Source organism: Camarhynchus parvulus, chromosome Z (genome assembly GCF_901933205.1).
Source record: "Camarhynchus parvulus chromosome Z, STF_HiC, whole genome shotgun sequence".
Taxonomy (NCBI): domain Eukaryota; kingdom Metazoa; phylum Chordata; class Aves; order Passeriformes; family Thraupidae; genus Camarhynchus; species Camarhynchus parvulus.
Window position 1 is genome coordinate 14,335,213 of NC_044601.1, and position 27,680 is coordinate 14,362,892.

At 37.8% G+C, this 27,680-nt stretch overlaps 2 protein-coding genes across 4 annotated transcripts in view; one reads left to right on the top strand and one right to left on the bottom strand.

The window, feature by feature from the left end:
- The window catches only part of IFT74 (intraflagellar transport 74), a 36,060-nt gene extending 27,060 nt beyond the window's left edge, over positions 1-9,000 (bottom strand). Inside the window, exons 1-8 of one of the 3 annotated variants that reach the window (XM_030968577.1) lie at positions 8,853-9,000; positions 8,210-8,344; positions 7,605-7,740; positions 7,084-7,132; positions 6,227-6,325; positions 6,001-6,061; positions 5,523-5,582; positions 4,509-4,570 (exon numbers count right to left, since the gene is read on the bottom strand). In XM_030968577.1, the coding sequence (XP_030824437.1) occupies positions 4,509-4,570; positions 5,523-5,582; positions 6,001-6,061; positions 6,227-6,325; positions 7,084-7,132; positions 7,605-7,740; positions 8,210-8,320 (578 nt within the window). In that variant the 5' untranslated portion in view covers positions 8,321-8,344; positions 8,853-9,000. Of the gene's footprint in view, positions 1-4,508; positions 4,571-5,522; positions 5,583-6,000; positions 6,062-6,226; positions 6,326-7,083; positions 7,133-7,604; positions 7,741-8,197; positions 8,345-8,744 lie in introns of all 3 variants that reach the window. The other 2 variants (XM_030968575.1, XM_030968576.1) reach the window with 2 other exon arrangements.
- A 95-nt stretch (positions 9,001-9,095) lies between these two features.
- On the top strand, positions 9,096-27,451 carry PLAA (phospholipase A2 activating protein). Its single transcript, XM_030968748.1, has 14 exons — positions 9,096-9,292; positions 11,435-11,628; positions 12,569-12,669; positions 12,753-12,873; positions 13,215-13,382; positions 14,412-14,547; positions 15,050-15,219; positions 16,691-16,848; positions 17,916-18,135; positions 20,130-20,198; positions 21,774-21,845; positions 22,695-22,796; positions 23,393-23,557; positions 25,019-27,451. The coding sequence occupies exons 1-14, from the start codon at positions 9,144-9,146 to the stop codon at positions 25,582-25,584; spliced, it is 2,391 nt and encodes a 796-aa protein (XP_030824608.1). The 5' UTR covers positions 9,096-9,143; the 3' UTR covers positions 25,585-27,451.
- The last annotated feature ends 229 nt before the right edge of the window (positions 27,452-27,680 follow it).

The following is a 27,680-nucleotide window of genomic DNA, read 5'->3' on the forward strand; positions in this document are numbered from 1 at the left end:
AATATAAGTAAGAAGTGGTTTTCTGTGTAATGGACAATTAGCTGATGGTAGTCATTTTAAGTGGGTAAATAACACTGAAGCATATTTGAGATTATTTTGTATTTCAAATTCTTCCAAACAACAGGAATGCCTCTTTACATATCTAAACAAATATACTCTTTTCAGAAAACAAAAATATTTCAAAGTATTGAGAGCAAAGACTCAAATCAGAAAAGACTCTAGCTACGCTAAACTTTGACACAGAAAAGCAAAATGAAGTTAAGTGCTATAGCATACATATATATAACAAAAGTTTAGTTGAAGATCTGCTCTAAAGATGTTATTTTAAATTAAGAATAAACATAGATTTAAAAAAAAAATACATTTTAGAAACTATATTTTAATTAATTTGCAGTCTTGAATAAATCTCCTCTATGACACCTTTCCAGATTATGTAGGAAAGGAATTCTTTTTATATCCAACAAATAATACATTCCAAATATTAATTCCAAAATGGCACGACAAACTGGTTACATTTTGGATGACCATCACATAAAGACCCATGTATCTAAGCACAGAGCTCAGCATTAAGTCCTCCGGAACATCAGGTCTCTAGACACTAGGAGGATTCATTCCACTCTCTCACCAGACCATAAGTCGATTAAGAAAAATGTGAATAAAACTTAATGAAGAGCAATGTAACTTTTCTTTTAAAGCAATAGCATTAAAAATAGAAGATAGTTCTCTCTTGCCTTTAAGACTCCTCACTGAGACATCATCTTTAGCAGACTTTTCTATGGTATTTAATTGTTGTCATTCTCCTTTTTCAACAGGTTGCTTGTGAGGAGTCGGCAAAGAACCTCTCTAATATCTCCCTCAACCTTTTTCAAAATGTTACCAAATTAAGCCTCAAAAGCAACAAAATCACTTTAGAAGATCATGACAAGGAGATTCTTGGGCGTTTTATTAACCTCACTGAACTTTATCTGAATGATAACAACATTACTGTACTGAACAATAACAGCTTCTACAATCTGAAAAATCTCATAACTCTGGATATTAGTAACAACTGTATTAGCACAGTTCATAAAGCAGCATTTGCAGGATTAAATCAACTCTCAGTGTTGAATCTATCCTATAACATGATTGTTCAACTGGATTCAGATACATTTACTTCTCTAGAAAGTCTGAGAGTTTTAAATCTACAGTATAATTTTCTGAAATATTTTCATATAAAATCATCCTTTAAACTGATTAAAATTGTTTTAGCTGGAAACCCATGGATCTGCTCCTGTGATCTCCTTGACTTACAGATATGGCTAACTACCTCCAATGTGACATTGGGTAAGTTTTGGTAAGAGCAGCATTTAATATTTTTTTACATCAAATAACTTTAGTGTGCATTTTTTTCTCATGTGGATAAAATCAACCATAAATTTACCCATATTTTGCAGTAATACAATAGCTATCCATGAGATTTTTTTAGAGTGCCAAAAAATTACCAGCATCTCATAGCCTTTTCACTGCTCACATTCACAGAAAATGAAAGCAACACTACATGTACACTCCCAAACATGGAAAAAATCTCCATCAAGATGGCAGCTATTCAACCAGCTGACTGCATAACTGAAAATACTCCTTTAGAAAACACTGTAACTTCCACTCCTGCTGTTAAGCTTAGAAGTAATGCCTTAACAGCTCTGACTCCAAACAACATCACTGGAAACAATGGAACGCGTGCAGGTAATACACAGATATTTCATTTTACTGCTTATGAGCTGTTTGATTTGCTGTTCAATGACTTTATAGTGTTTTGCATCCCTAGTACACTTTGACTCTTCCATAAAAGCCAGTGCTACAGAGCAGGCATATTTCCATGTCCTGGTAAACAGTCACAGACATCGCAGCGAATATTAAGGCCTATTGAGTAAGTGTTCAAAACAGATAAACCCCACAACTCTCAAATTATACTAAAAAATGATGATGAAATTTCAAAGCCCTAAAATTCAGATAATTGTCTAGATCTCTGCCTAACAGAACTAGGGAAGAAGCTTTTAAAAAAAATTGCTTTTTCCAAATTAACTGCTTTCTAGATGTAGTTGTCTTCCTAAAACATGATAGCAGGAACTTACAGATTTTACTCCTGTCCTAACTGTGCTCAGTATAAACGATGTGAATGTGCCTGTTACACATTCTCTGGAAATTTCACTGATAGTCTCCTCACCTTTCAATGTTAATTTTACATGTCAGTTAACCCTTCCATCTTGAAATGCTTTACTTTTTTCTTCTGGCTAAAGCAAGAAAATTATCTACAGATATATACACAAATTATAAGCTTACCACTGTGACACATTTATTTAGCTGTACCACCTGATAATTTATTTATAGGGTAGTGGCCAGCACACAAAAGCAGCTTCTAGATAAAAACTACTGGCAACTACAGTTTACTGAAATTTTTATTATTAAAGAAGCACAGCTGAAAGGATATGCCAAACAAAAGGCATGATATTTTAGGGTTCAGACATTATCATCATATAAAAAGTAAAGCCTGGGAAATAGAATTTGAAGCCAATTACTGATTATTTTTTTCCAAAGGTTAATCCTGGAATTTAACTTTTGGAAAAAATATTTATATGTATTTATTATCTTTTACATGCCCTCAGAGCTTTGTCTTTAAAATAGACTTTGAAACAATTATTTTTTATAAATATGCAAGGTAGATTTATACTGCTGGGAAACATGCTATGCACATACATTATTAGTCTCTGTTACTGACTCCCCAACACCACAGCAACAACAAAGCTCTGGAGACACTCATTCCCCTATCAATGTTTACTTGGTGAATTTTCAATTAAACTATGAAAAAAATCATACTTGAGCTCTTGCTAGTATTCCTCATGAAGATTACTCTTCTTTTCCTGTTTTTTTTAAAGAGCTACCACTTGTTGGTAAAAGTTGGACCTTCCTAGCAGGTGTCCTAGGGTTTGTCCTAGGCACTACACTCCTGATTTTCACTGCTGTAAAATGCCCGGCATGGTATCACTATTTGATCAGCTATCGTCACCGTCGTCTGGAAGAAAATGACTCAGAGATGTTTGAACAGGAGTTCTCAGCTGACATGAGTCCTTCTCCTTCAATATCGGGCACAAGCAGTGAAGAACCCATTGTAGTATTTGAGAAAGTTCATGCATGTAGAGATGAAGAAGATGGATTTATTGAGGATAAATACATAGATATTTATGTAAATGAGGAGCGTTAATGTCTTAAACAACGGATGTTGAACTGACATATCAAAAATGTAGTACATTGTACTTCAATTTTATGCTTTATTACATACAATACAGAATGAAGTTATCCAGTCTATCTCCTTTCATCTTGCCAAATTCTTAACAAGATTTTGCTGCATCAATCAGGAAGTTAAAAAAATGGGGTCATATGCATGCATTATTGGCACAACAAATACTTAAAAACTTGCAAAAAATACTTATAATCTACTTTTTATAAAAACGTATTTGGCTACTTATATTGGGGGGCTTACTACATATTCTTTACCACGAACAAAGTAGCAGGTGAAGTTGGCATAATTATTAATGCTGTCATTGTGAAGAGGTCTAGAAGAGAAAAATAATTTCTCTAAGATGCTGAAGCAGACCACAGACAGACTGGGGGCTGGCTCCAAATCAATGCTGTAACAGCTCTGAAGTCTATTAGGCAAAACTAACACAATCAGAGAATGGAGCATTTAGGTATTTTTTGACCCAAATTAGCAGAGCAAGAAAGACCAACTGTTATATTCCCAAAAATGTGTATGTACAGTGCAATGAAAAACTACCCTTACTGCACTGCTACTGAATCAAGTATTTTCTCTTCATATTTTCTTAACACTTAAAAATTCATTCAGGGTGGAACAGACAAAATTGTGACCTGTTGAAATCTACAGTATTAATACAATGTGATTATTAACTGGTAAATTTGTTGCTTTGGAGTCCTTATTGACACATAAAATCTCGTTGCTGAGATTGCTTTCACTGGCAACAAGCAGGATCATATCTTCTCCTGCACCTCTCTTGTGCCTAAATTAACCACCCCAAAAACTCACTCTCAGCCTACCACTACAAAAGCCATTTTCATGGCTTACAAATTCTTATTTCAAGCATCTCACCATTCTCATCTGTCCCTCTGCACAAACCTACATTACTAGCCAAGTAAAGGTCTAGTTCCCACTCCTGCTTACTTTCTTCACTCTGCTACTCCACAACAAAACTCCCAGAACTTGACAGCAGACTGCAAAAAGCAGGAGTCTCTACTGCCACCTAACTCTTCCTGGATGGCAGGGTAATTATCTTCAGAAGAGTTACTAGAGTTTAATGCTAGAAACTCCAACTACAACCTGGCACTAATGTATCATCTTGAAATTGTTCATATGCATTGCACTGCTATGGTAACATGCAACACCTCAATTTTCCCAAACTGAGTTATGAGAAGTTGAGTTATTCAAAAGTGAAAAACATCCACGTAAATGTACTTACGCTTGTCTTTCTGTGAAAATTTTATCTATATTCTGAGTGTCTCGGTCATTCTGAACCTTTAACTTAAAAAAAATTAAAAAATTAAATACAATCAAGTTTGTAATAAATAATGCAATCATATAGGTTGGAAAACACCTCTTAAGATCACCAAATCTAACCCTTAACTCAGCACTGACAAGTCCACCAATAAACCACAACAACATGTACACATCTTTTAAATACCTCCAGAGAAATTGATCCACCTCCTATTTCTGTGGGATCTATTCCTGAAACACTTCCTAATATACTGTTTAAAACTACACAGATGGGATGAAAAGCATTCTTCTCTTTACGACACAGACATTGTACATTAATTATTCAACCAAATGCAAGCAAAAAAAAAGTTATTTTGACCAAGAAATATTCAGGTCATCTTTCAAGTTACCAAAACAACCTTTACTGAAACTGGTTTCTTTTGTTTATGGACAAATTGATCATAAGAAATAAAATCCATATAATGCCATTTATGCCTTAACACTTAAAAGGCTGTATTAGAAATAAAACAAGGAAAGCAAAGGAAGAACAAAACTCTTTGATATTGTGGTGGCTATGTCAGAGACCTATTTCATATTTTTTACACTGGAGACATTTAGAAGGCTGAAGACAAAAGAGAACTCAATGTCCAGAAGACCAGGCAGCTTTACAAGGCAGTGCAGTCTGCTTAAATTTGCCTCCCTAAGACTAGTGTTTTGTGCTCCCAAAAAATAAAAAAGATAATTTAACACTCATAATTTGGGGTAACAACACCCTTCTCAGAAGTAAATCACAGAAAACTATCATGGGACAGTTAACACAAGACTCCAGGCAATTTTCTTACTGCTAACATGTTGCCAACATTATGAATAACCTAATTGGAAAAAAATGCCTAAGTTTTAAGTCAGCGCTACGCTTTTTTATATATGTCACACATTCAAAGCACCAAGAAAGTAACACATCCTTTCACTGTTAAAGCATAGCAAATATCCTAATTCTTACCATATTGTAATCACGGATCACTTCAGCCATATCTGTACTGGTGTTAAGTATATCCACAACCTGAAACAAGAAAGAATACCAACCTGTTACTGCTTTCCTTTTCTTAAAAAAAAAAGTAGTCAGACAAAAGGTTCATGAAAACAGCAAATTTTGGTTATTGCAATTGGAAAAAACATGATTTGGCAATCTGAATAGATTATATGTCGTTTTTAGAAATAATCATCATTATATGTAGCTGTTTGAAGCACTGAAATATTACACAGCACCAGTTTCTTAAATCCATATGCAGATGCTTCTCCTAATGTATAGTACACTTTTTGTTTTCCTGTTTCCATCTCTTTCCTTGCCAATAACTGAATAAAGGCAGTATTAACTAACAAATTTTCACACAGAAATGTCAAAAGATGATTCAGAATAAAGCAAAAGCAGCAAGAGAATAAATAGGAGCATTCAGTATCAAAATTCAACATCAGCATACCATGTTGTAGTCTGCTAGTTGCCCTTGAAAATCTTTGATTTCACCAGCTAAAGCCTCTGCCCTAAATATGAAACAAAAAAGTCAAACTTCAGATGGTAAGATTTGCACATGTAAAAATAAAATAATGAAAAAAACCTATTCAGTGATTCCTTGAAGCCTGCCCAATACTTGAAAACAGTCTTGTGACTTAGAAAGTTAGCACTGCGTTAGCTGCAATTTATCTCACCGTTTTTCATAGGACAAATAGACAGATTTCTCTTGCTTGTACATTTCTACTTCCTCCTGCAGCTTGTTAATTTCTGTTGTAAGTTCATTTATTTTACTTCTGAAAAAAATAAAGAAAAAAGAATCATTAACATTTGGATATCCAACTAAAGCACAGCTAAAACAGTAAACACATTTTACAATAGGAGGTTTGCATTTAGTATCTCTCACACTGCAATTTGTTTCAACCCAGCATTTCTAAGAAGAGGTAAGTGTAGAAAAAAACAAAATGGTTGTATCAGTTAAAGTCCTAAGTAGCTGCTGGGAAATCTTGGTATGAAATAAAATGTTTTAATTAGCTTTTTGTCTCTGCTGGTAAAACAGATGCAGAAATAAAAAACACACAGTCTAATTTCATACAATGTGAGTACCATCCATATTTAAAATGACATATTTTAGGACTAATTATTCAAAAGTGTAATATGAGCAACTGATAAAATCCTGCATGCAACAGTTTGCACAAGGTCTTGCCTTTGCCATTGCTAGCTGAATGTATAATCCAAGCAAATAATCTGAAATGTACAATAAAAAATTTTTGTTTTGTAATGTTACTTGTTACAAATGGAGCTATCAGACCTAATAAACATTGGAGCTGGAAGCTCAGAATCACTGACCCTCCCGTTACTAACACTGTGAGAGAGCATTTAACTTAGCAAGCCTAACAACAAAAGCTCAAGGGAATCTACTTCCTTCACTTTTACAGCAGCACTCCTACAAAAGTTCATTATACGTGAACACCACTTATTGCATGCTATTTTCAAGCTTCCACTCTGTGTCTGAAAGGGAACAGACCATTAAATGTGTGCTGTTAAGACATACCTCAGCACGCCAAGGTAGTACGTTTTATCCATTATCTGTCTCTGAGGACCTGATAAAAGAAAGTAATATGATAAATTAGGAAAACAATTTGCAAAATTTGCATTAAAAATGTGCAAATAATATATTTTGGTGCCCCTATATAGTTATTGTGTAATTGTAAAAAAGAAGACATTTTTGGACTGCTGTGAAGACAAGCATTACTAATACAAACCTACAAATAGTTACTACGTAATAGAGTATTTTAAGTATTCTCTAGTGATGGAAGAAGACACAATAACCTTGTTTTATTATTTTGAATTATTTTTAAAGACAGCTCAGTTATAGAAAAATGCTTATCTTCTTTGGCTACCAAGACTAATGACAGAAAGAAGGATGCTTTAATTTTCGCTTTTTGTTCCTCTTTTTAATCACAGCTCTTCACTCTGTAATTTACACAATGATGAAAAGTTTTCCTTTAAAAACCTAAATATTTTTTCAAAATGTTTGCAGACATCTTGAGGGTTATTTTCAGTATAAAATACCTTTCACTGCAGTTTTTATTCCACTTAATCCCTGTTGCGTCACTGGACGGTCTGCAACTTTAATCTGAGATGATAAGACTCCTCCAGGAGTCAAAGAACCACCACGAGAACCAGGTCTTGCTGTACTAGGAGGCATCTATTAAAAAAACAAATGAAAAATGTACCATGTCTGAAATATTACTTTATTATCCTTAAGCAATTGCCAAAGCAGTTAAAAACTCCAGTTAGTCTGTACAGTCTTTCTGTAGGAATCTTTTAGCATTTACATCTCTTCAGGGAAGCAAAGTTTCAGATTAATATCTGCTGTAGAAGATAAGGGATTACTTTTGAGCAGCTGTTCATTGTTCCATCTATCTGCAACACTAATGCTATTTAGGTCTCCCAGGTGAATTCTGGATGCTGGATGTCCCTGATCCCCTCCAGACAAGGTTAGGAAAACTTTATACAAAACTGAAATGTGAAATTCTTCTCAAAAAAGAACTTCTCCTCACTCTGGTCTTGGCACTAAAAAAATAAGATTAGCAAAAACAAACAAACAAAAAAATCTAAATACATAAAAATTAATTATATATTTTTGATATTTTCTAACATACCGCTGTTCCTACTCTGCCTGCTGACGGAGTCCTTGATGAAGAGGCAGGCCTTGATGAAGAGGTCAGTCCTATTCCTGCTCTTGAAGCAGAACGAGCTGTGGGAGGTCTGTTACCGCTGGCCATATTCGTTTCCTTTTTAACTTCTCTCTGGTAAGAAAAGAAATCATCCTTTGACTTGCACAAGGTCCTTAAAACTATGAGAAACCGACTCTTTAAAGCATAACTCTTACTAGATTGTTATGGGGGCTGGTTTTGGTTTTTTTTAATAATCTGCAAAGTACTTCCTTACTGGATGGTACGAGACCATAAGCGGCAGGGCTCGGGAAAGACCACAACGTAAGCTGAGGCACCACTCTCTTTTCAGTGTTTAGTAAGTTCTCAGCTTATTCTTGTGGCATTTATTGTTTCAGTATCTGAATGCAAACCTTTAATGAAACAAACTGGAAGAGAGCAACTGGTGCAAATACTCATTCCGGTTATTTACAGAGGGTCTGTAAGCCACCACCCATCACTACAGCAATCCCAAACTGCGCTATCCCTGACAAACCCCGGCAACTTTCGCCACCCCCGAAGGAGCCCATCAAGGAGTCCATCCCAGCCGCACAGCAGCGCAGAGCCAGCGCTGCGACCGCCCGAGCGGGCCCCGTCCCCTCACCGCGCCCCTCAGCCGCCATGAGCCCGCGGGCGGCGCCGCCGTATCGCAGCAACCGCTCGCGCGGATATCGCGATGGCCGCAAATCTCGCTCCAGCCTGCCGTGGCTCCTGAAGACTACGACGCCCAGAGGGCCTGGCGAGGGAAGAGCGGCGGCGCAACCAGCTGGGTAAGGCGCGGTGCTTGCCGGGATAAGGAGCCTCGCATTGGGCCGGCGGCGCGCCCTGTGACGGCGCTTCCGGCACGACTTCCGGCGGTGCGCGGCCCGTGCTGTGTCAGGCCGGCGCTGCCGCCATGGCGGGTGAGGGCAGCGCGTTCCGGCTGCGCTGCTCCCTGCTGGGGCACGGGCAGGACGTGCGCGGCCTCACCCGCGGCCTCTTCCCGGAAGGCAGCTTCGTGTCCGTCTCGCGGGACAGAACCGCGAGGCTCTGGACCCCTGACGGGTGAGTGCTGGGCCGTGGCGGAGAGCGTGGAGGTGGCGCCACAGGGGCTCCGCCCGTGCCCCGCCGAGTTTGTCTGTGCAGCTGAGTTCTCCTCAGGGGCTGCCGGCAGAATCGGTGGGGCCGAGGGAGGTGGCGAGCGGCGGGAGCCTGTTCGCTGGCGGCGCTCGTGGTTGGCATTGTTACTTGTAGAGAATCAGGTTAGGGGTTTAGAAATGATCTTCAAGATCAGCTAGTCCCAGTACCTCAGCCACGGACAGGGACACCTTTCACCAGAACAGTTTGCTTAGAGCCCTGTCCATCCTGGCCTTGAGCATTCCCGTGAGTATCCACAACTTCTCTGCAGGGGCCCTGTAGGCCCCTTTAGATACTGGAAAGTTGCTATGAGGTCTCCATGCAATTTTGTATTTTCCAGGATAAGCAGGCCTAACTTCTGCATGTCTTTGGGGAAAGTTGTATGCTTTAAAGCAGTTTTGCTGTACATCGATGTTGTAGTGTGCTTTGGAAATTGGAACAATGTCAATAGTTCTAGGCATCTTTTTTCCTAGGTGGTATTAATAGTGTTGTTTCTACTTCATGGTATTCAGTGCCCAAGTAATCCTGCTAAGTAAGAGTGCTGCCATTTTGACAGTAAGGCAGTGTGCTTTGAAAAAAAGCACACCAAAAAACCCCATCCTTTCTCACTCTTGCTAGACAAGCTTCTTTAAACGTAAAATGGATTATGAACAAAAAACCGTACAGAAAAGTAAATACACAAACACTTAGAAAAAGAAAAAAATATCCCAAGATTAATTTTCCTGATATTCATGTTGCACAGGGTTTTCTCCTACTAATTTGTGTCGTTGAATTCACAGAGTGATTTTTTCAGCATATTACCTTGACCAAAAGCTGACCAGATACACTGCTAAGCAACGCGTGTGGGAGGTGTTGGGTATTGCTGGAAGCTACAGGGTGTACCTCCTCCCAGACTTGTAGTTGTGTATTGTGATCTGTATTCTGAAGTTACTAGGCATGAATATTCTTCCCATTGCCTTCATGTGAAATAGAATAATTGGCAGATTTGCTGAGTGCTCACATGTCTCTTCGTATTGATCTCTGGAGCTCTGCGGCTGAGGTGAAGAAAAACTAATCTTATTAAGTGGGTCTTATTGAGTCTGTTATCACAAGACAAAGAACTTGCTAAATTGCACAGAAATTTGCAGGAGGAGAGGAATTCTAGTTCTAACCCACAGTTTTTGAGAACTTTGTGAGGAAGAAGACATAACTTACTTGTATCAACTTACTATGTCGATATTGATTATGCTTCTCTGCTTCCGAGGCTCAGGGACTACAGTAGTCAGGGTTCAGTGGGTGAGCACACTACTGTGTGCTATTTTGGTTCAGCTTTTTCAAGAAGAGATGTTGCCTTCTATAATTTGTTCTATGTGCCTTAAGGGGAGATCTTTTAGAATCTAGAAGAGTATTGTGATTTCCTGACATATTTCAAGTTTGCCAAGCTTTAGGGTTTGAAGGATAACTGTGTGATATCATATGATAGGTTACGTATTTGTGAGCGCAAACAAACACAGGAAAACAGAGCAAGCACACAGCACCACAACCTGCATGTTTATCCTATGGGAATAAGTAGCTTTTTTTGGTTAGTACTGTAACTACTGAGATTGGCTGAGGATGAAGAAATGAGGGTGCTGGTTGAGTCCATTATGATCTGTTTAACTTTTATTCCTCTATAGTGCTCCTAATGAAGAGCCAGTGAATACACATGGCTGGCAGTAAACTACATTTGTGTGCTCTTACTTTAGCATGTACTTGGACATACATTTGAGTTTTCAGAAAAAAAAAAAGATGCCATAAAGGCAGACTGTAGCTATTTCTGATAAAATTTGGCAGAGTGTTTGCCAATGAGCAAGAAAAAAGAAAAGTCCTTCCAGGCCTATCACTGCATTGAAAAATAAGTGGAAAGCTTTAGTATTGTGTACAGGGAGGAATTCTGGGATGTAAATTTTGTCTTAAATTTCTTCTTTCTAGGCCATCTATAGTACTTGTTCAGTGCAAGGCAAGCATAGTTATTAATTAAAGAACTGTAATTTACTCAAATAAAGTACTGTTTCTGTCATGATTCTAAACTGATTATCATCTATGTTTAAGTCTTAACAGGGGTTTTACTGAGATGCACTGTATGAGTGGCCACTCAAATTTTGTATCTTGCGTGTGCATCATACCTCCAAGTGACCTCTATCCTCGTGGGCTGATTGCAACTGGTGGCAATGATCATAATATTTGCATTTTCACAGTTGACAACCCAGCTCCTCTTTACGTTCTTAAGGGTCATAAAAACACAGGTATGTCATAATTATATTTTGGAGTTTTTTACATAAAAGTTAACCTGATTTATTAGAGAGGAAATTAAAACAAATTTATGAAACTCAATTTTGATTTATTTGGTATATAATGTAACAAACTGTTTAATTATGTCCTCTGCAAATAGGATTTTATAATCTTAATTCATGCAGTGACCATTCATTGCAAGGACTTCTAAGTTTGTCCTGATAAATGTTTGAACTTTCACTGTCTCTCAAAATTCCTGGCAATTCACAGAATGATTACCCTTTTGTTAAGAATTGCACTTTTAAGAAGCAGTTAGTTCTTCATGTATTAATTTTTTTGTCAAAGCTGATACAAGTGGAAAAAAATGAGCTTCCTAAATAAACTTCCTCTGCCCATTTTGTTACTTAGATGAGTATTTAATATTAATTGGTGCTTTAAATACAGAGCTTTACACTGTGTAAATTGCAGATTACCTTTCTACTAAATCTTTGAATCCCACCACAGTTTCTTGGTGATAGTATTTTGCCTTCCAAGAAGGTGAGCTAAGTATTTTTCATATGAAATAACTTCTTGAAGACATAAATTAATACCTATAGACAAAACATGTCTTTCTCTTAAAAACTACACATTTGCATTAATTGTGTGTCTTGACTAGTTATCTCACCTGTTTGTCATCATATTCTAGTCCAAGAGAAGAGATCTATGACTGTGAGAAATTTTAAAATATGAGTGGCAAAAATATTTCAATTTTTTAAACCTAAAATTAGGAGAATTTTAAGCAGCTTCTTTCTGGGTTGCACTGCAACTACAGTTCACTTAATTCTTCTCTAGACTCCTCAACACTAAATATGCTACTAATACCAAATAAATCCTCTTAATTGAATCTTTTGAAATTACTTAAGATTTGTAGCAGTGCAGGGTACTTGTCAGTTCTGACTTGAATGTTCATTCCAGTTTGCAGCCTTTCATCTGGGAAATTTGGCACATTATTAAGTGGATCATGGGATACAACAGCAAAAGTCTGGTTGAATGACAGATGTATGATGACATTACAGGTATGAAGTTTCTCTACGTGAATGTGAAATAAGTACTCTGAATTTGATTCTGACATGTCTTAACAATGTTGGGTTTTTTGCAGGGTCACACAGCTGCAATATGGGCAGTGAAGATACTTCCTGAACAGGGATTAATGTTGACTGGTTCAGCTGACAAAACTATAAAACTGTGGAAGGCAGGCAGATGTGAAAGAACATTCGCTGGTAAATGTTGCTGCAGTTGATAATTTCACTGGTGTGGTCTGTTCTTGTCAAAAGAGAAAAAACATTAAAATCTTACAAGAGCATGGATAAACTGAACGATATTTAGTCAGGATTTTGAAAGTAATCTACTTTTTGAAGTAGTTATGTCCAGAGGCCACATGACATCTAAAAAAATAAGATATTTCTCACAGAATTGTGAGCAATTAATTTTTTTTTCCTAACTGTTCCCACAAAGATTTGTTACCTGAATTTAGATGTGAACTATACTTATATTTAGAAGCGGTATATTGCTGCTAATGGAGACAATAACTGCATTAAAATTTTCTCTTCCTTTTGTAAAGGACATGAAGATTGTGTGAGAGGTCTAGCTATTCTCAGTGAAATGGAGTTCCTTTCCTGTGCTAATGATGCTAGTGTTCGAAGGTGGCAGATCTCTGGCGAGTGTCTGCAGGTGTATTACGGACATACAAATTACATATACAGCATTTCTGTCTTCCCTCGATGTAAAGGTAGGATTCCTTCCTGACTGTTACACAACATTCTTCAAAATGAAATGGGAGGGTGTGTATTCTGATGTTCTGTGCCACTGCCACAACTGAAGAACACCAGTACCATTTAATTTTTTTCTTACACCTAGTGTAAATAGATAAAAAAATACATTGAGATTGACTCCGAGTTGCTCTGCTGTCAAAATTGCTCTGGCAGTATGTGGGATAAAAGGTCCTGGGTTAGGGCAAATTGAAAGCTTAATTAAAACTTAGATGAAACAGTGGGCAAAACTATTGTCTTTGCTGCCACTTGTATTTCAGTGCTGTTGCAGAGTAGTAAAATAGTAATGTATGGCATGCCAGTTTGAGATGATGTAAATTCAAATACTTCCACAATGTGCATTATATGTAGTTTAGGTTAAGAATTTCATGTTATGAGGCTTAATTACAGTTGTTTTCAGAGTTAGAGATTTAGAGGTTCAGAACTAACTGTTGAGCCAGTTGCAGAAGAAATTCCAAGTCAGTGACCTTTATGGGGTGTATTGGACACTTGCACATGTGTTCAATAGGTCAAGTGCATGTATATGGGTTAGTACTTATATTGTAGACCTCCTATGCCTTAAAATCCCTCGTTGAGGAGTTTGTAGACTTTTAAAATTGCTTTTGTGTGTTTCCTGATAAAGCAGGCTTATGTTCCAAAAGTCAGTTTGAAACAAATGTGAACTTATGCAACTATTGTGCAAGATGAAACTATGATGATTATAAAATCGTTCAAGCCCTTTAAAGGATGAAGGGATCTTTTTTGTTTTGGGCACAGTTTTATTCACTGTCTGGCTGCTTAATCTGCAATTTATGCACTTTGGATTTTTTGAGAATGCAAGTGAACAGTAGGTTTTTTTTGCTCTCTACTTGTAATTGAGACAAGTACTAAATTGCAGAAAGATTCTTTTACTGTTGTGATTTTTAGATATCCAGTTTCAGAATAGCATCCTTTATCACAGTATGCTGAAAATAGACTTCAAAAGTTTTTTTATATCTTTTTATTTTCAGATTTTGTAACAACTGGAGAGGATAGATCTCTTAGAATCTGGAAACAAGGGGAATGTGCTCAAACAATCAGACTTCCAGCTCAGTCTGTATGGTGCTGCTGTGTCTTAGACAATGGTGACATCGTAGTTGGTGCAAGGTATCCCAAGTTTTACTTTCAATATATTTGTAGATCCGAATCTGACAATCCTTGAAGAAATTGCCAGCATCACTTTGGATGTCAGTTTCATTTATATTTAAAAATAAAGCCGTCAGAGTGAATGTGCGTTAAATTTAAACATGCGCTACACTACATCCAAGAAGTAATTTTTTGATGTCATTCATGGGGTAGAGTGAGTTCTTTAGAAATGTGGTAAATCATGAATAGACTTGAGAATAAATTTAGTAAACATGGTATAAAAAACCATTTTGATAAGCATATTGTATCTTGACTTAAAAATTTTTCTGAAGACCGGGTTACCTGCTTGATTCCTTCTCTGTATGGTTTTAGTATGAGAGTGAATTCCTTTCATAGCAATAATTGGGAGGGGTAATTGGAAATAGCGATGATTTATTGCAACACAGAAGTCACCATTAGAATTTATGCAGTCATTGTGATATTTAAAATAGTATTTCTATTTGAATCTTTTCTCTCTGTTCAGTGATGGAATTATAAGGGTGTTTACAGAGTCCTTGGAACGTACAGCAAGTGCTGAGGAGATTCAGGCTTTTGAAAATGAGCTTGCCCAAGCATCCATTGACCCTAAAACTGGTGATTTAGGAGATATCAATGCTGATGACCTTCCTGGAAGAGAACACCTTAAGGATCCTGGTAAGTTACTATACTTCTGTCATGTCAGAGGTGCCTCCAAATCTTGGTTGGAGGTATTGAAGCTTCTGATGGTTTCTGAACTTAAAACTGTAATCCCTTTTGATAGGGTTACTGAAGGAAATGGCTTAATTTTGCTCTGGTATCCTTTCACAGATTCTTTTAGAAACAGGACTCAAGGTTTTTTGGTTTTGGGGGTTTTCTTATTCTCCTATGAGATAATTTAGAAAAGGGTGGAATTGATACTACATTATGTTTGAGATATTTTCTATCTGTTCTGCCAGCTGTACCAAGAGTATGTGAAACAGGTAATTTGTAAAAGGAGTACTGAATGTGCAGGTTTTTTTCTTAATGACAGTAGAAATGCAAATTTTCTGCTTTAGCTTTTGGCTTGAAAGATAGTCTTGATGGGCTGGGCTCACACTTTGTAGGTACTTGAGAATGCAGTAGAAGCAGTAGTAAACATTATTCTTAAACAGACAAATACTTTTTCCCAAGGTGAAGTAACCAGTGACTTCAGCCCTTGGCTATGATCAGGAAGTGGCATAGATCTTAGATCCATATGAAACTTTGCATCTTGTTAGACTATGAGAGAATATCACTTTTCTTAATTGGCATCTTGCTGAGAAGCTGATGAACTTCTGGAGTACTTGATCTAAGTATTGGTTTGGCCACTTGGTCGGCTGGCAGATACTGTTAGCATAATTGTAAGATGCTCGTTAAAATTGCTGATATTCTTGTTGTGAGATGTAGTATTTTGTCTGGGTTTTGCTGGGATAGAGTTTATTTTCTCCATAGTAACTATTATGGGGCTGTGTTTAGGATTTGTGCTTGAAAACAGGGCTGATAACACAGGGCTGTTTTTGTTATTGCTGAGCAGGGATAACACAGAGCCAAGGCCTTTGCTTCTCCTCACCCACCCCACCGGTGAGGAGGCTGAGGGTGTGCAGGGAGCTGGGAGGGGTGCAGCTGGGACAGCTGACTCCAGCTGACCCAAGGGGAATCCCCATACCATTCAACATATAGACTAGGGGGAAGAAGAAGGAAGTGAGAGGGGATATGTTTGCAGTGTTGGCATTTGTCTTTCCAAGGAATTGTTGAGCCTGATGGAGCCTTGCTCCTCTGGAGACAGCTGAACACCTGCCTGCCCATGGGAAGTGGTGTATGAATTCCTTGTTTTGCTTTGCTTGTGCATGTGGTTTTTGATTAACCTTTTAAAATTATATCTCAGTCACCCAATTTTTCACTTCTATGCATCCAATTCTTTCCTGCACCCCAACCACGAAGCCAGTGAGTGTGTCTGTGTGGTGCTTAGTTGCCATCTGGGGTTAAACCGTGTATCTGCTTAATTCCTGTGCTGTTGATTCAAGTGTTGTTGAACTATTTTTAAATTTTTAATGCTGAGCGCCATTTGAGTATTTTTCTCTCCTAAAGTAAATCATATCCTTGAAATTGTTTGAACTCCTGCCTACAGGAACAAGAGATGGACAGACACGGCTTATTAAAGATAATGGGAAAGTAGAAGCATATCAATGGAGTGTTAGTGAAGGAAGATGGATAAAGATCGGTGATGTTGTTGGTTCTTCTGGAGCCACACAACAAACATCTGGAAAAGTTTTATTTGAAGGAAAGGTATATGCAAACTTTAATTTGTTTCATTCTTTCCTAAGTAACTGGTCTTTGTTCATATAAAATATAATTTAGAAAACAGGTCTTTGAAAAATATCTGTATTAGAAAACAGGAACTTTTTTGTTACCTTTGATCTCAGAGGTAGAAGTGTAAGTAAGTACAGTTTATTACTTACAAAACACATTTTGTAAAATGAGCAAGCCAATAGACACATTATTTTGGAGAAAGGTAAACCATTACTAGAGAAGTTGTCAAGTTCTATTGTATGTATTGTTAATACCTTGAGAAGTTAGTTTTAATATCCTTCCCAAAGGAAATTAACTTTATAATGCAAGGCTTACCTAAAATGTTAGATACCAGACTTTCTGTACTGCTTCTCTATAGTAACTATTGAACCTAAAAACAGGTAAGCTGACCTAAAGACATATAAGCTGAAAAATGTTTCCTTTACTGAAATATACACAGAAAAGCTTGTCAGGGTCCGCCACAGAAGAAATGCCTCCAAAATACTGATTTTCACTCTCACAGATTTTAAAGAAACATTAGGAAGTCGTTTGCTAGCATTAGAAGTGTACTTTTAAGACTCAAATTTCTTGAGATGTCTGATTGTTTTATAGCGTTGGAGGGAGCCAGATGTGTCCATGATAGTGACCTGATGCATCTTTATTTGGTAATATATCTGTACATGCATTATGATATGTTGTTTTACTCTGCTCTTCTTGAGCAGAAAGTTCTGGGAAATACAGGTTTAAGTGTGATTTTTGCCTGAACAGAGTTCGTATTCTTCTTAGCAGCTGGTACAATGCTGTGTGTTTTGGATATAGTATAGCAACAGTGTTACAACACACTGATGTTTTGGCTGTTGCTAAGTAATGTTTAGTGTTTACCCTAAATCAGCAAATGTTTACTTGCAATCTCTCAGGAGAGTATTGATGATATGTTCTGTAAGTAGCAGTGGTTTAAGTTTTTAGGCTTAGGTCTGGGCCTCTGTTACACTACATTTAATACAACATTACATAAAAAGTGCTGGAAGACTTCTAATATGTTTTTATTTTTATTCCACTTGAAGGAATATGACTATGTTTTTACCATTGATGTAAACGAAAATGGGCCTTCCTACAAACTGCCATATAACATCACTGATGATCCTTGGCTGACTGCATACAACTTCCTGCAAAAGAATGATCTAAATCCTATGTTTCTGGATCAGGTGGCCAAGTTTATTATGGACAACACTAAGGGGCAAACACTGTTGAGTACAAGTAATCAATTTTCAGATCCATTTACAGGTAAATATTTTAAAGTTAAGTGATGACATTAGATACTCCTCTGAGTTTTGTGTCTTCAGCACACTCTGACTGATCTTCCACACCATCATTAGTGAAGATGTGGAGCAGGACTGGATGCACTACTCATGTCTAGGGTACACCACCAGTGGCTGGATTCCAGCAAATGTTGTTGCACTGGCCACCACCCTCTGGCCGTGGTTGTCCCATTAGGTTTCAATCCATATCCCTTCCATAGAGTCATAGAATCATTTAAGATTGGAAAAGACGCTTAAGAATATTGAGTTCAGCCACTAACTGACCACTTCCATGTTCACCCCTAAATCATATCCCATATTCACATAGTTCTTCGGATGCTTCAGGGATGATGATTCAGACACTTCCCTGGGCAGCCTATTCCAATGCCTGACCACCCTTCCAATATAGAACTTTTTCCTAATACCCAATCTAAACCTCTCCTGGTGCAGCTTGGGACCACTTCTTTGCATCCTTTTACTGGGACAAGAGACTGACCCCCATCTTGATACCTTTCAAATTCTTGTAGAGAGCAGTAAGGTCCACCTGCACCAGTTAAACACCCCCAGTTCCTTCAGGTGCTTCTCATAAAACCTGTGCTCCAGACGCTTCACCAGCTGCATTGCCCTTTTCTGGACTTGCCTGCAGCACCTCAGTGTGTTTGTTGTTGTGAGGGGCCCAGAACTGATCACAGGATTTGAGGTGTGGCCTCACCAGGGGCAAGTACAAAGGGACAGCTACAGCCCTGGTCCTGCTGGGATAAAAGCCGAGATACTATTGTCCTTCTTGGCCACATAGGCACACTCTTAGGTAATGGTCAGGCAGGTGATGATCAGCATTGCCAGGTCCTTTTCTTCTGGGCAGCTTTCCAGCCACTCTGCCCCCAGCCTGTATCTCTGCACAGGGTTGTTGTGACCCACGGGGAGGAGCCAGTACTTGGCCTTGTTGAACCTCACAGAATTGTCTGCCCACGCAGATTTCAGTGTCATAGCTCTTGAACAACTTCTACAGATACTTTCATATCCTTAAATGATTGAGGGCAAAGGCACAGATAGTTCCGGAAAAAAAAAGCCAAAAAACGAAAAATATTCAGCAAAATTCTAATCAAGCCAGTTGTATTTTTCAGTCTAGTCTTTTTTTTCCAGTGAAAGAAAGGTCCAGTTTTCATACAAGAAGTGCCAGATGCTGTTAAAACAATTAATAAAATGCAAAAATTTAGCCAGAGAATTAATCAAAATAAATAAATGTGAAATACATAAATGACCTTTTTCAGGCAGGAAATGGAACTAGAACAAATTGATTACTGATAAGCTAAACCATGTTAATCAATTACATCTGCTTATCACATTTACAAAACAAACTAATTAAATTAATTTCACAAAGATGAATTTAAGAAGAAAATAGCATTAAAATAATTGAGCTAAATCTTTTTCTTGCAAGGGACTGATAATGGGAATACAGGCTTGTTGGTTTATATGTAAGTCTGAGAGCTGCAGTTGTCCCAGAAGTAATTAGGTAGGAAAAGACCTCTGAGATCAAGTCTAACCTATAACTGAACAGCACCGTGTCAACTAGACCGTGGTACCAAGTGCCACACATTCAGTCTTCCCTTTAACACCTCCACCACCTCCCTGCTCAGCTCATTCCAGTATCGAATCACCATTTCTGTGAAGAAATTCTTCTTCATGTCCTACCTAAACCTCCCCCAGTGCAGTTTAAGGCTATGCCCTCTCCTCCTGTCACTGGTTGCCTAGGAGAAGAGGCCAATCCCCAGCTGGCTACAGCCTTCTTTCAGGAAGTTGTAGAGTGAGGTAAGGTATCCCCTGAGCCTTCTTTTCTTCAGGCTAAACAACCCCAGCTCCCTCCGCCGCTCCTCATAGGATAGGCACTCCAGACCTTTCACCAGCTTTGTTACCCCTCTCTGGATTTTAATAACATCAAGGTGTGTTTAATAGTCCTTGCTTTTCTTGGTGTTTGACTAGGTGCTGGACGTTATGTTCCAGGCTCTTCATCTGGATCAAGTGCAATACCTGGGGCAGACCCATTTACAGGTAATGTAAAATTCATATCTGTCTGGCTAGCACTTAAGATACACATTTCAGTTGTTTTCTGTTGCATTCAATGTTTAGCTCCAGACAGCTGTTTCTTGCAGTTTTCTGTTTGGGGCAGTAGTGTGGAACAGCCTGGTAAGGTGGGCTCTGCCACTTCAAAGCATACCGAGATCTTTTCAGTAGAGGTAAGCCCTTTGCTGTTGGGTCTGCCTCATGTTACTTTGTCCACTACAGCAGAAGAGTAAGGACCTAAACCTTTTGTTTTGCCAGACTTCATATTCATGAACCACACAAGATTAGGTATATTCATAGAGGTAGTTTTCTATTTTCATTTTTACTTGTTTTTTTTTTTTTACATCTTTATTGGTACCATCCGCCCCATATCTTAGATTCTGATCCTCATTGGTATAGCTATTGTAAAGTCCTCCTCACTAATTTAGTAGTCTTGTTTGCAAAAACATTCCCAGTTCCAGCCCTGCATTGGCAGACTTCTCCCATCCCTGATTAAGAGCTCTTGGTCCTCAAAGAGGTTCCTGTAATCACTGGATGCCAAAATCTTGCCTGCAAAACCAGCCGTCCAGTGAGTTTTGGATCCACTTGATAAATCCATTTGCATTCCAGCATTTCTGCTTTGTTCAGAGTAACAAAGAAATGCCCTGAACTCTTCAGCCTTGTTCTCAGAGCTCTCTAATCACTCTTGAAATCCTCCAAGACCTCCTTGGCAAAACCATTGATTGCCATGTGGAAGAGTAGCAGAGTAACAGTCTGAAGGCCAGGCAAGGCTTGTTAGTGTCTCTGTGGCATCCTTGCCCCAGCAGACACATACTTCACAAGTTACCAGGCCATATGCATAGGCAGGTGCCTCCCTACCATGCAGGATGTTACTCTGCTTCCCATCACTGCTGCTTGCCTTTCCTGTTTTTGGAAACATGAGATGTAGTTTCAACTGGCTCTTAACACATCACTGCTGGGTGTTTGTCCACACCAGTGCCAGGGTGCTCACTGCCTGCTCTTGCAGTTGCAGGTACACAGGTAGAGCAGAAGCCTTTGTGCTATTACAAAAACTCACAGCCTTTGGTCTTCTGAGTCTTGACAGCCTTCTGTGTCCAGCTGTTTCTCCTCCATGGCTTTTGTGGCTCTGTGGTCTCTGTAGATGGAGGCCTCATTGAGGCCTCAGTGCAAGAGAGTCCAACTCCCAAAGGAGAGACCTCTCATGGCTCAGGCACAAGAGAGTCACTGCCAGGGCAGTGTGCCCTCCTGCTGGAACTTGTCATGGATAAGGTATCTGCTGTGCTGAAGCCCACTTCACCTGTGAGTGCCAGAGATCCCACAGTGTCCCACAGTGATGACACAGTGTCTCCCAGCTGTGGGCTCACAGCTTGTGAATGCTGTCATCGCCAACATCCTCGCACAGGCATTGATTTAATCCTTAGAGAGGTGTTGAACACTACTTTGTATTTCCTTTAGTGCAGAAAAATCGTTTTTAATAGTTTTGTTTGAAAAGTAGTAACTAAATACCGGTATACATTACCTCTTTATTGGTGATGGTGTTTAAAAACTTGACATCTTTTTTAGGTGCTGGTCGCTATGTTCCTGGTTCAGCATCAAACACAGTACCTCCAGTGGGCGGGGTTGATCCATTTACAGGTAAGAGAAATGTCTGCCAGTGAAAAACATTCCTGATTGTTAGGTTTGTTGTTTTCCTCTGACACGATTTCTGCATTGATGCAAATTCATACTTTATTAAAAATAGCAGATTGAAGCTGCTTATACTCTGAAATTAATCATAAAAGAGGGATAACAGAGCCTTCCTTTGCCTGCAGGAATCATGCACACAAGCATTAAAATGTATAATATTAATAATATGACAGGATTATTGATCTCCTAGTAGTTGTGTTGTTGATCAGAAAAACTGATACATAGTTAATGGGCATTATACAATATCAGCCGCTAGATCTGTGAGTTTAAGAAATCATTATGGGTGATGATAAAAGCTTTATATTGCTCCTTAAAAAAAGACATTTCAGGCTACTACTGCATGTGCCCTAACTTCATCATGTCTGCAAATCTTCTAATATGTGAACAGTTTCATTATGAAAATAATAAAAATACAAGATTTCAGGGGCAAGAGGGATATTTTTCCTAAAAAGATCCATGCCATTTTTATGTGTCAAGTACGATAGCTGTTGCTATAAGTGACTGTGTATTTAGTTCACATAATTAAGAAATGACTGTTAATAATTTCAACTTTCATGTGAAGTTGAAATGTAAAGTTCATGTAAACTTTTACATGAGGGGGGAACAGTTTGTGAAGATATTGCTTTCAGGAATTTAAAAATAATGTAAGGAATGACAGCTGTTTGCATAGACATTCAGGGTTTTTTTCAAGAGACGTTTTTCTGAGTAATGTCCAGGAGTAGAGAGTTACTGCTAGGACATCATTCTATATCAGACACCTTGGTACACCGTGGAATGCTCTGTATTTCCCTTCTGTAGGAATGGATGCCTACCAGTCAGCTGCAGCTAAAGTTGAAAATATTTATTTTCCGAAGAAAGATGCTGTCACCTTTGACCAGGCCAATCCTACGCAGATACTGGGTCAGTGTTTTAATATCAAGGATTTTTTAAAATATTTTTGAAGTAATTTGATTGAGATTTTTAAAAAAACATTTCCTTAATGCCAGATCCATTACATTAATCTAATAGTTCGATTTTTAAATCACACTGAAGATTGAATATAGCATATGTCATAAGCAAAACATGATCACATGATTGAAGTAAAAATAAAAAAATTATGATCACACTAAGAACATCCAGTACCTTTAATGTTTTTACTACTTAATAAAAGAGCAAAACTAAATTGTATTTCAGTTATGAAAGCTCTGTTGTTCTTATGACTCCTTTCTGCATTTTTATCTTTATATAGGCATTTTCTAAAATTTTTCTACAAATTCTGAATCTTTGTGTCGCATTGTTCAAGTGAAATTAATAGTAACAATCATTGTGATAATTAAAATCTTGAAATGAGAAATTATCAAATTGGAAAACATGTTTAAAAAATCTGACCCCCCAAGAACCACTCAATTGCAATAGTTGTTACTTGTTTTTAAAGTGCTTTTGTAGCATTTCAGTTGAGATCTCAATTTCTGAAGTTCTGTTTTGGGAAAGTTGTGCCTCTTCTTTTGGTATTATAGGCAAATTAAAGGAACTTAATTGCAGTGCAGCTGAAGAACATAAGCTTACTGAAGATGACTTGATAATCCTAGAAAAGTTACTGTCTGCAACATGCAACACCTCTACGGAAACACCTACAGCACAGCAACTTCAGACTTTATGGAGAGCAGTTAACTGGCCAGAAGGTAAACTCTTACAATTGTTTTTTGCATCATCTCATCAGTACTTCACCATGAATGAAAAGACTCATCATGCTGTATGTTACACTGAGTCAGTCCCAAAGACTTGATAGCCCAAGTAGAAAAGAGAAGATGAATAAAAGGTGCTGACAGCAGTGATCAGCTTCAGGGGCAAATTTGGTAATTGGCTGTCAAGTTTTTTTGGCAAAATAATAAACATAAAGAGGACACTTGATTTAAAAGTCAGTTATGATTATTTCATTAGCAGGGCCATCCTCAAAAAGGTGTGAGACTTGTCAGGAAATAGAGTAAGGAAGTGCGAACTTGGCATCCTAAGCTGTTACCAAATGAGAGATGAAATTATGAGATAAATTATGGGGAAAAAAAATCAAAAGTAGCTCCTGTTTAATATGGTAGAGAAGAAGTTACTGATGCTATGCTATATGATCAAAACTGCATTAGTGAAATGACATGCTGGAAGAATGGAAGTGGAGGTGATATAATTACATTTAATAATATTGTCAGCACTGATGGATTGGAAAAGGTATTTTGGTTGTTACAGCACATTCTGGAAGAAACAATTGTTTGCACATACAAATATCTAAGAATGGTTAAAATTAACTGTTTTTTTAAAAATTGCAGTTAAAGATTTACTAATAAGAAAAACATTTCAATATTAAAAATTCGTGCTCATTTTATAATATCACTTAATCAAATAGTGTTTTGCATAAAGAGGAGCTGGTGATGGCCAATGTCATACCTTCCAGACTCTTTGTATTGTACAAGGCATTAATTCTGAAGATTCTGCATATATGCAGGAAAAACCTGTAATAAGATAAGTAGTTGGACAAGTTCAGTTTTGATTTGGTTGAAAGCATTGGATACCAGTAGTAGATACAAAGATATATATGTATTCAGAATCTGGGGAAGGGGGGACATTACAAGCTTTCAGTTCAGTTTCCTTACAATGATTTCCAGCTCTTCAGTTGAGAAGATGTTTTTTATTTTCTTCTCTTGTAAGCAGTTTTGTAGCTATATTGTACTGTAAGTTATGGAATGAGGACAAAGGGAGATGCTGTCTATGTAGGGGTGATCAGTCACTGAACTTTCAGCTTTCAGAGGCTTTTTTGGATTACTTAACATATCTTGTGCTTACCTTCAGTGTTATCAATTAGAGATTTTAGACAAAGAAAAGAAAAGATTTTAAGATTTTCTGCAAAGCCCTATGTTAATCCTAAATTAAGGATTGTGTATTTTTTAATGATAATTGAAGTGTTACTGGAATAGATTTGTCAATATTTGTCTTTATGAATGTGAAACAATTTATGCTTCACTTACGCATGAAACTGTTACTGTCTGTTCCCAAACCTGTAGGGCAAATAAGGTCTGCATCTGAAAGAAACTCACTGATAAATTTATACATAATGCAGTATTAATACTAAAATTTTGTTTTGTTCTGTTTCTTAGATATTGTCTTTCCAGCGCTAGACATTCTTAGATTGTCTGTCAGGCATCCCACTGTGAATGAAAACTTCTGCAGTGAAAAGGAACATGTACAGTTTATCATCCTTCTTCTTAAATTTCTGAATCCTAAAGGCAAACAAGCAAACCAACTGTTGGCACTTAGAGCTCTTTGTAATTGTTTTGTCAGCCATGCAGGCCAGAAGCTCATGATGGAACAGAGGGATGAAATAATGACACAAGCAATAGAAACTAAATCAGGCAGTAATAAGAACATCCATATTGCACTGGCCACACTGACATTGAACTATGCTGTATGTTTACATAAAGTCAACAACGTTGAGGGCAAAGCCCAATGTTTATCAGTAATCAGCACAGTTATGGAAGTTGTTCAAGATCTTGAAGCCATTTTTAGACTGCTTGTGGCTCTTGGGACGCTAATCAGTGATGATACAAATGCTGTGCAATTAGCTAAGTCTCTGGGAGTTGATTCTCAAATAAAAAAGTATGCCTCTGTATCAGAACCAGCTAAAGTAAAAGAGTGCTGTAGGTTTGTTCTTAATCTGTTATAATAATTTTTTCTTAGCACTTGGAAGACAGTGTATGCAGAAAAAAAGATGCTTTTGTTCATATTTTATGACAGACTATACTTGGGAAAATACTGTGGATTAATTACACTTGTTTCAAGATACAGAGCAAATAAAACTTTTTTCACTGTTTGTCATTGGACTGCTTTTCTGAAGTGATCAGTGCACAGAAGCTTTGCAAGGAGTCTAGACATTGCTCAGATAAAAATAGGTCACCAAGAAGTCAAACTATATCAGTACTTACAGGTCATCCAGACAGAAGGGTAGGAAATGGCTGTTATTTAGTGACTGTCAACTCTGACACCTACCCCAAACACGTTCTGTGTTCCAGCATGATTCGTCTGTTTCTTCACTGTGGGTTTTTTTTCAGTGGATGTGGGGCCCTGAGGTCTCCTTAAGTTCAGCAGTGCATTTCACAAGCTTATTAGTTAACCTTAGTTAATATTAACCCTTTTCAAATAGCCTGGTAAGGAAATTTTTCAGCAGCTTTCTCCACTTCCTTTTGAAACTTAACTTTTATGGCTCTTATGTCTTTTAACCCTAGGGCTAGATGACTTTTTGAGGGGTAGAACCTCTACCTGCCATATGGATGTTGTGTTTCACTCATAAATTTTTATCTTGCAGCTTGTAAAATGGCATGAACTTCTAGAGAAGCCTTTAACTTGACTTTTTAATTTTTAAGGACAGAAATACCCCTCTAGTTAATAGCAGGTGTCTTATTCCATGTTGTAAAATCTAGATGATTAAAATAGGTCATCTTGAAGAGTGGGAGAGCAGTCTACACCTAGAGAAGAGATTGAGCAGCAGAAGCTTGAAGAAGCTTCCTAAAGGTGGTTGGTGTACCCTGCCTGTCAGTGTTTTGAGGCATTTGGACAATGTCCTTGATAAGAGGCTCTAATTTTTGTCCAGAAATGTTCAGGTCTCTTTACAACTGAAATACTCTGTTGTAAACTGCACGTATTTGAAGTGAAGTTTTATCAAGCAGCTTTAACTTCATAACTGTGGTGACTGTTGAAAGGGAAAATAATACTTTGCAACTTATTCCAGCAGATCTAAGATGTTCACCTGAAAAGGGAAATGCTATTTTCTACTACTGCAAGCGTTACAGTTGGGTTCAGAATTAAGATGAGCTAAAGAGGGTCAGTGTTTAAGTTGCATTTTTCATTAGACTACTAAAAGGGAAAACAGGAAAAAATGGGCAAAATTCTGGCACATGAACTCCACACCCCATGATACCTGCCTATGTTAGATGTGAAGAATTTTGTGACCAAGAGTTCTTAACTTTTGTTTTGCTCCAGCTACCTGAACTGAGTTACACGCTGCTTCCAGCAAACTTTGTCTCTCAGATCTTTAGTTGCACACTTGTACAGTTACACTTTGGATGGATTTCCAGATAAATACCCTCACAATCCTGATCATGGTCTGAGTCACACACTTTCTGATTTGATCTGTTGGAGGTTTATACATGAGGCAGTCCAACAAATTATTTGTGATTTACAGTGCTTGATAGATGAAGCCCTTCCTGGGAAAGCATCTAAGAAACTACCTTTAGGAAACATGTCTGTGAAATAATGTGCCTGTCTGTTGAATTTTGGTTGCCTACTATACAATTGTTCTTGAAGCTTCAGCTTTCTAATGCGTGCTCTTCAACTGTGTTTGTACCTGTGCTATTTTAAGAAATTATACGTGTCTTAATATTTTTGGTTTATTATTGTGGGATTGCTCTGTTACAGATTATCTCTTTACGTGAAAATTGTTATGAATTTCTCAGACCAAAAATTAATGTTTATATTAATAAACATACTCTGGCAACTCCCAAGAAATGGTATATTAAAAGGTATTACAAAATTCACTTAAACTTGCAGAGAAATGATGAGGCACAGCAAAAAATCCTTCTGGGGACTGCAGCACTAAGTGTTAGGTGAGATAAACAAAGCAGGCCAGGATGATTTGGAAAGATACCTGCTGCCACAGGGTACTGTGATACCAACCCTTCCATGATCTAGCATCATCTGGGAAAACAGGGAGTGGGGAATTGCTTTTGCTTTTAAATAGCGCTGTTTAGAACTCCATTGTGGTTC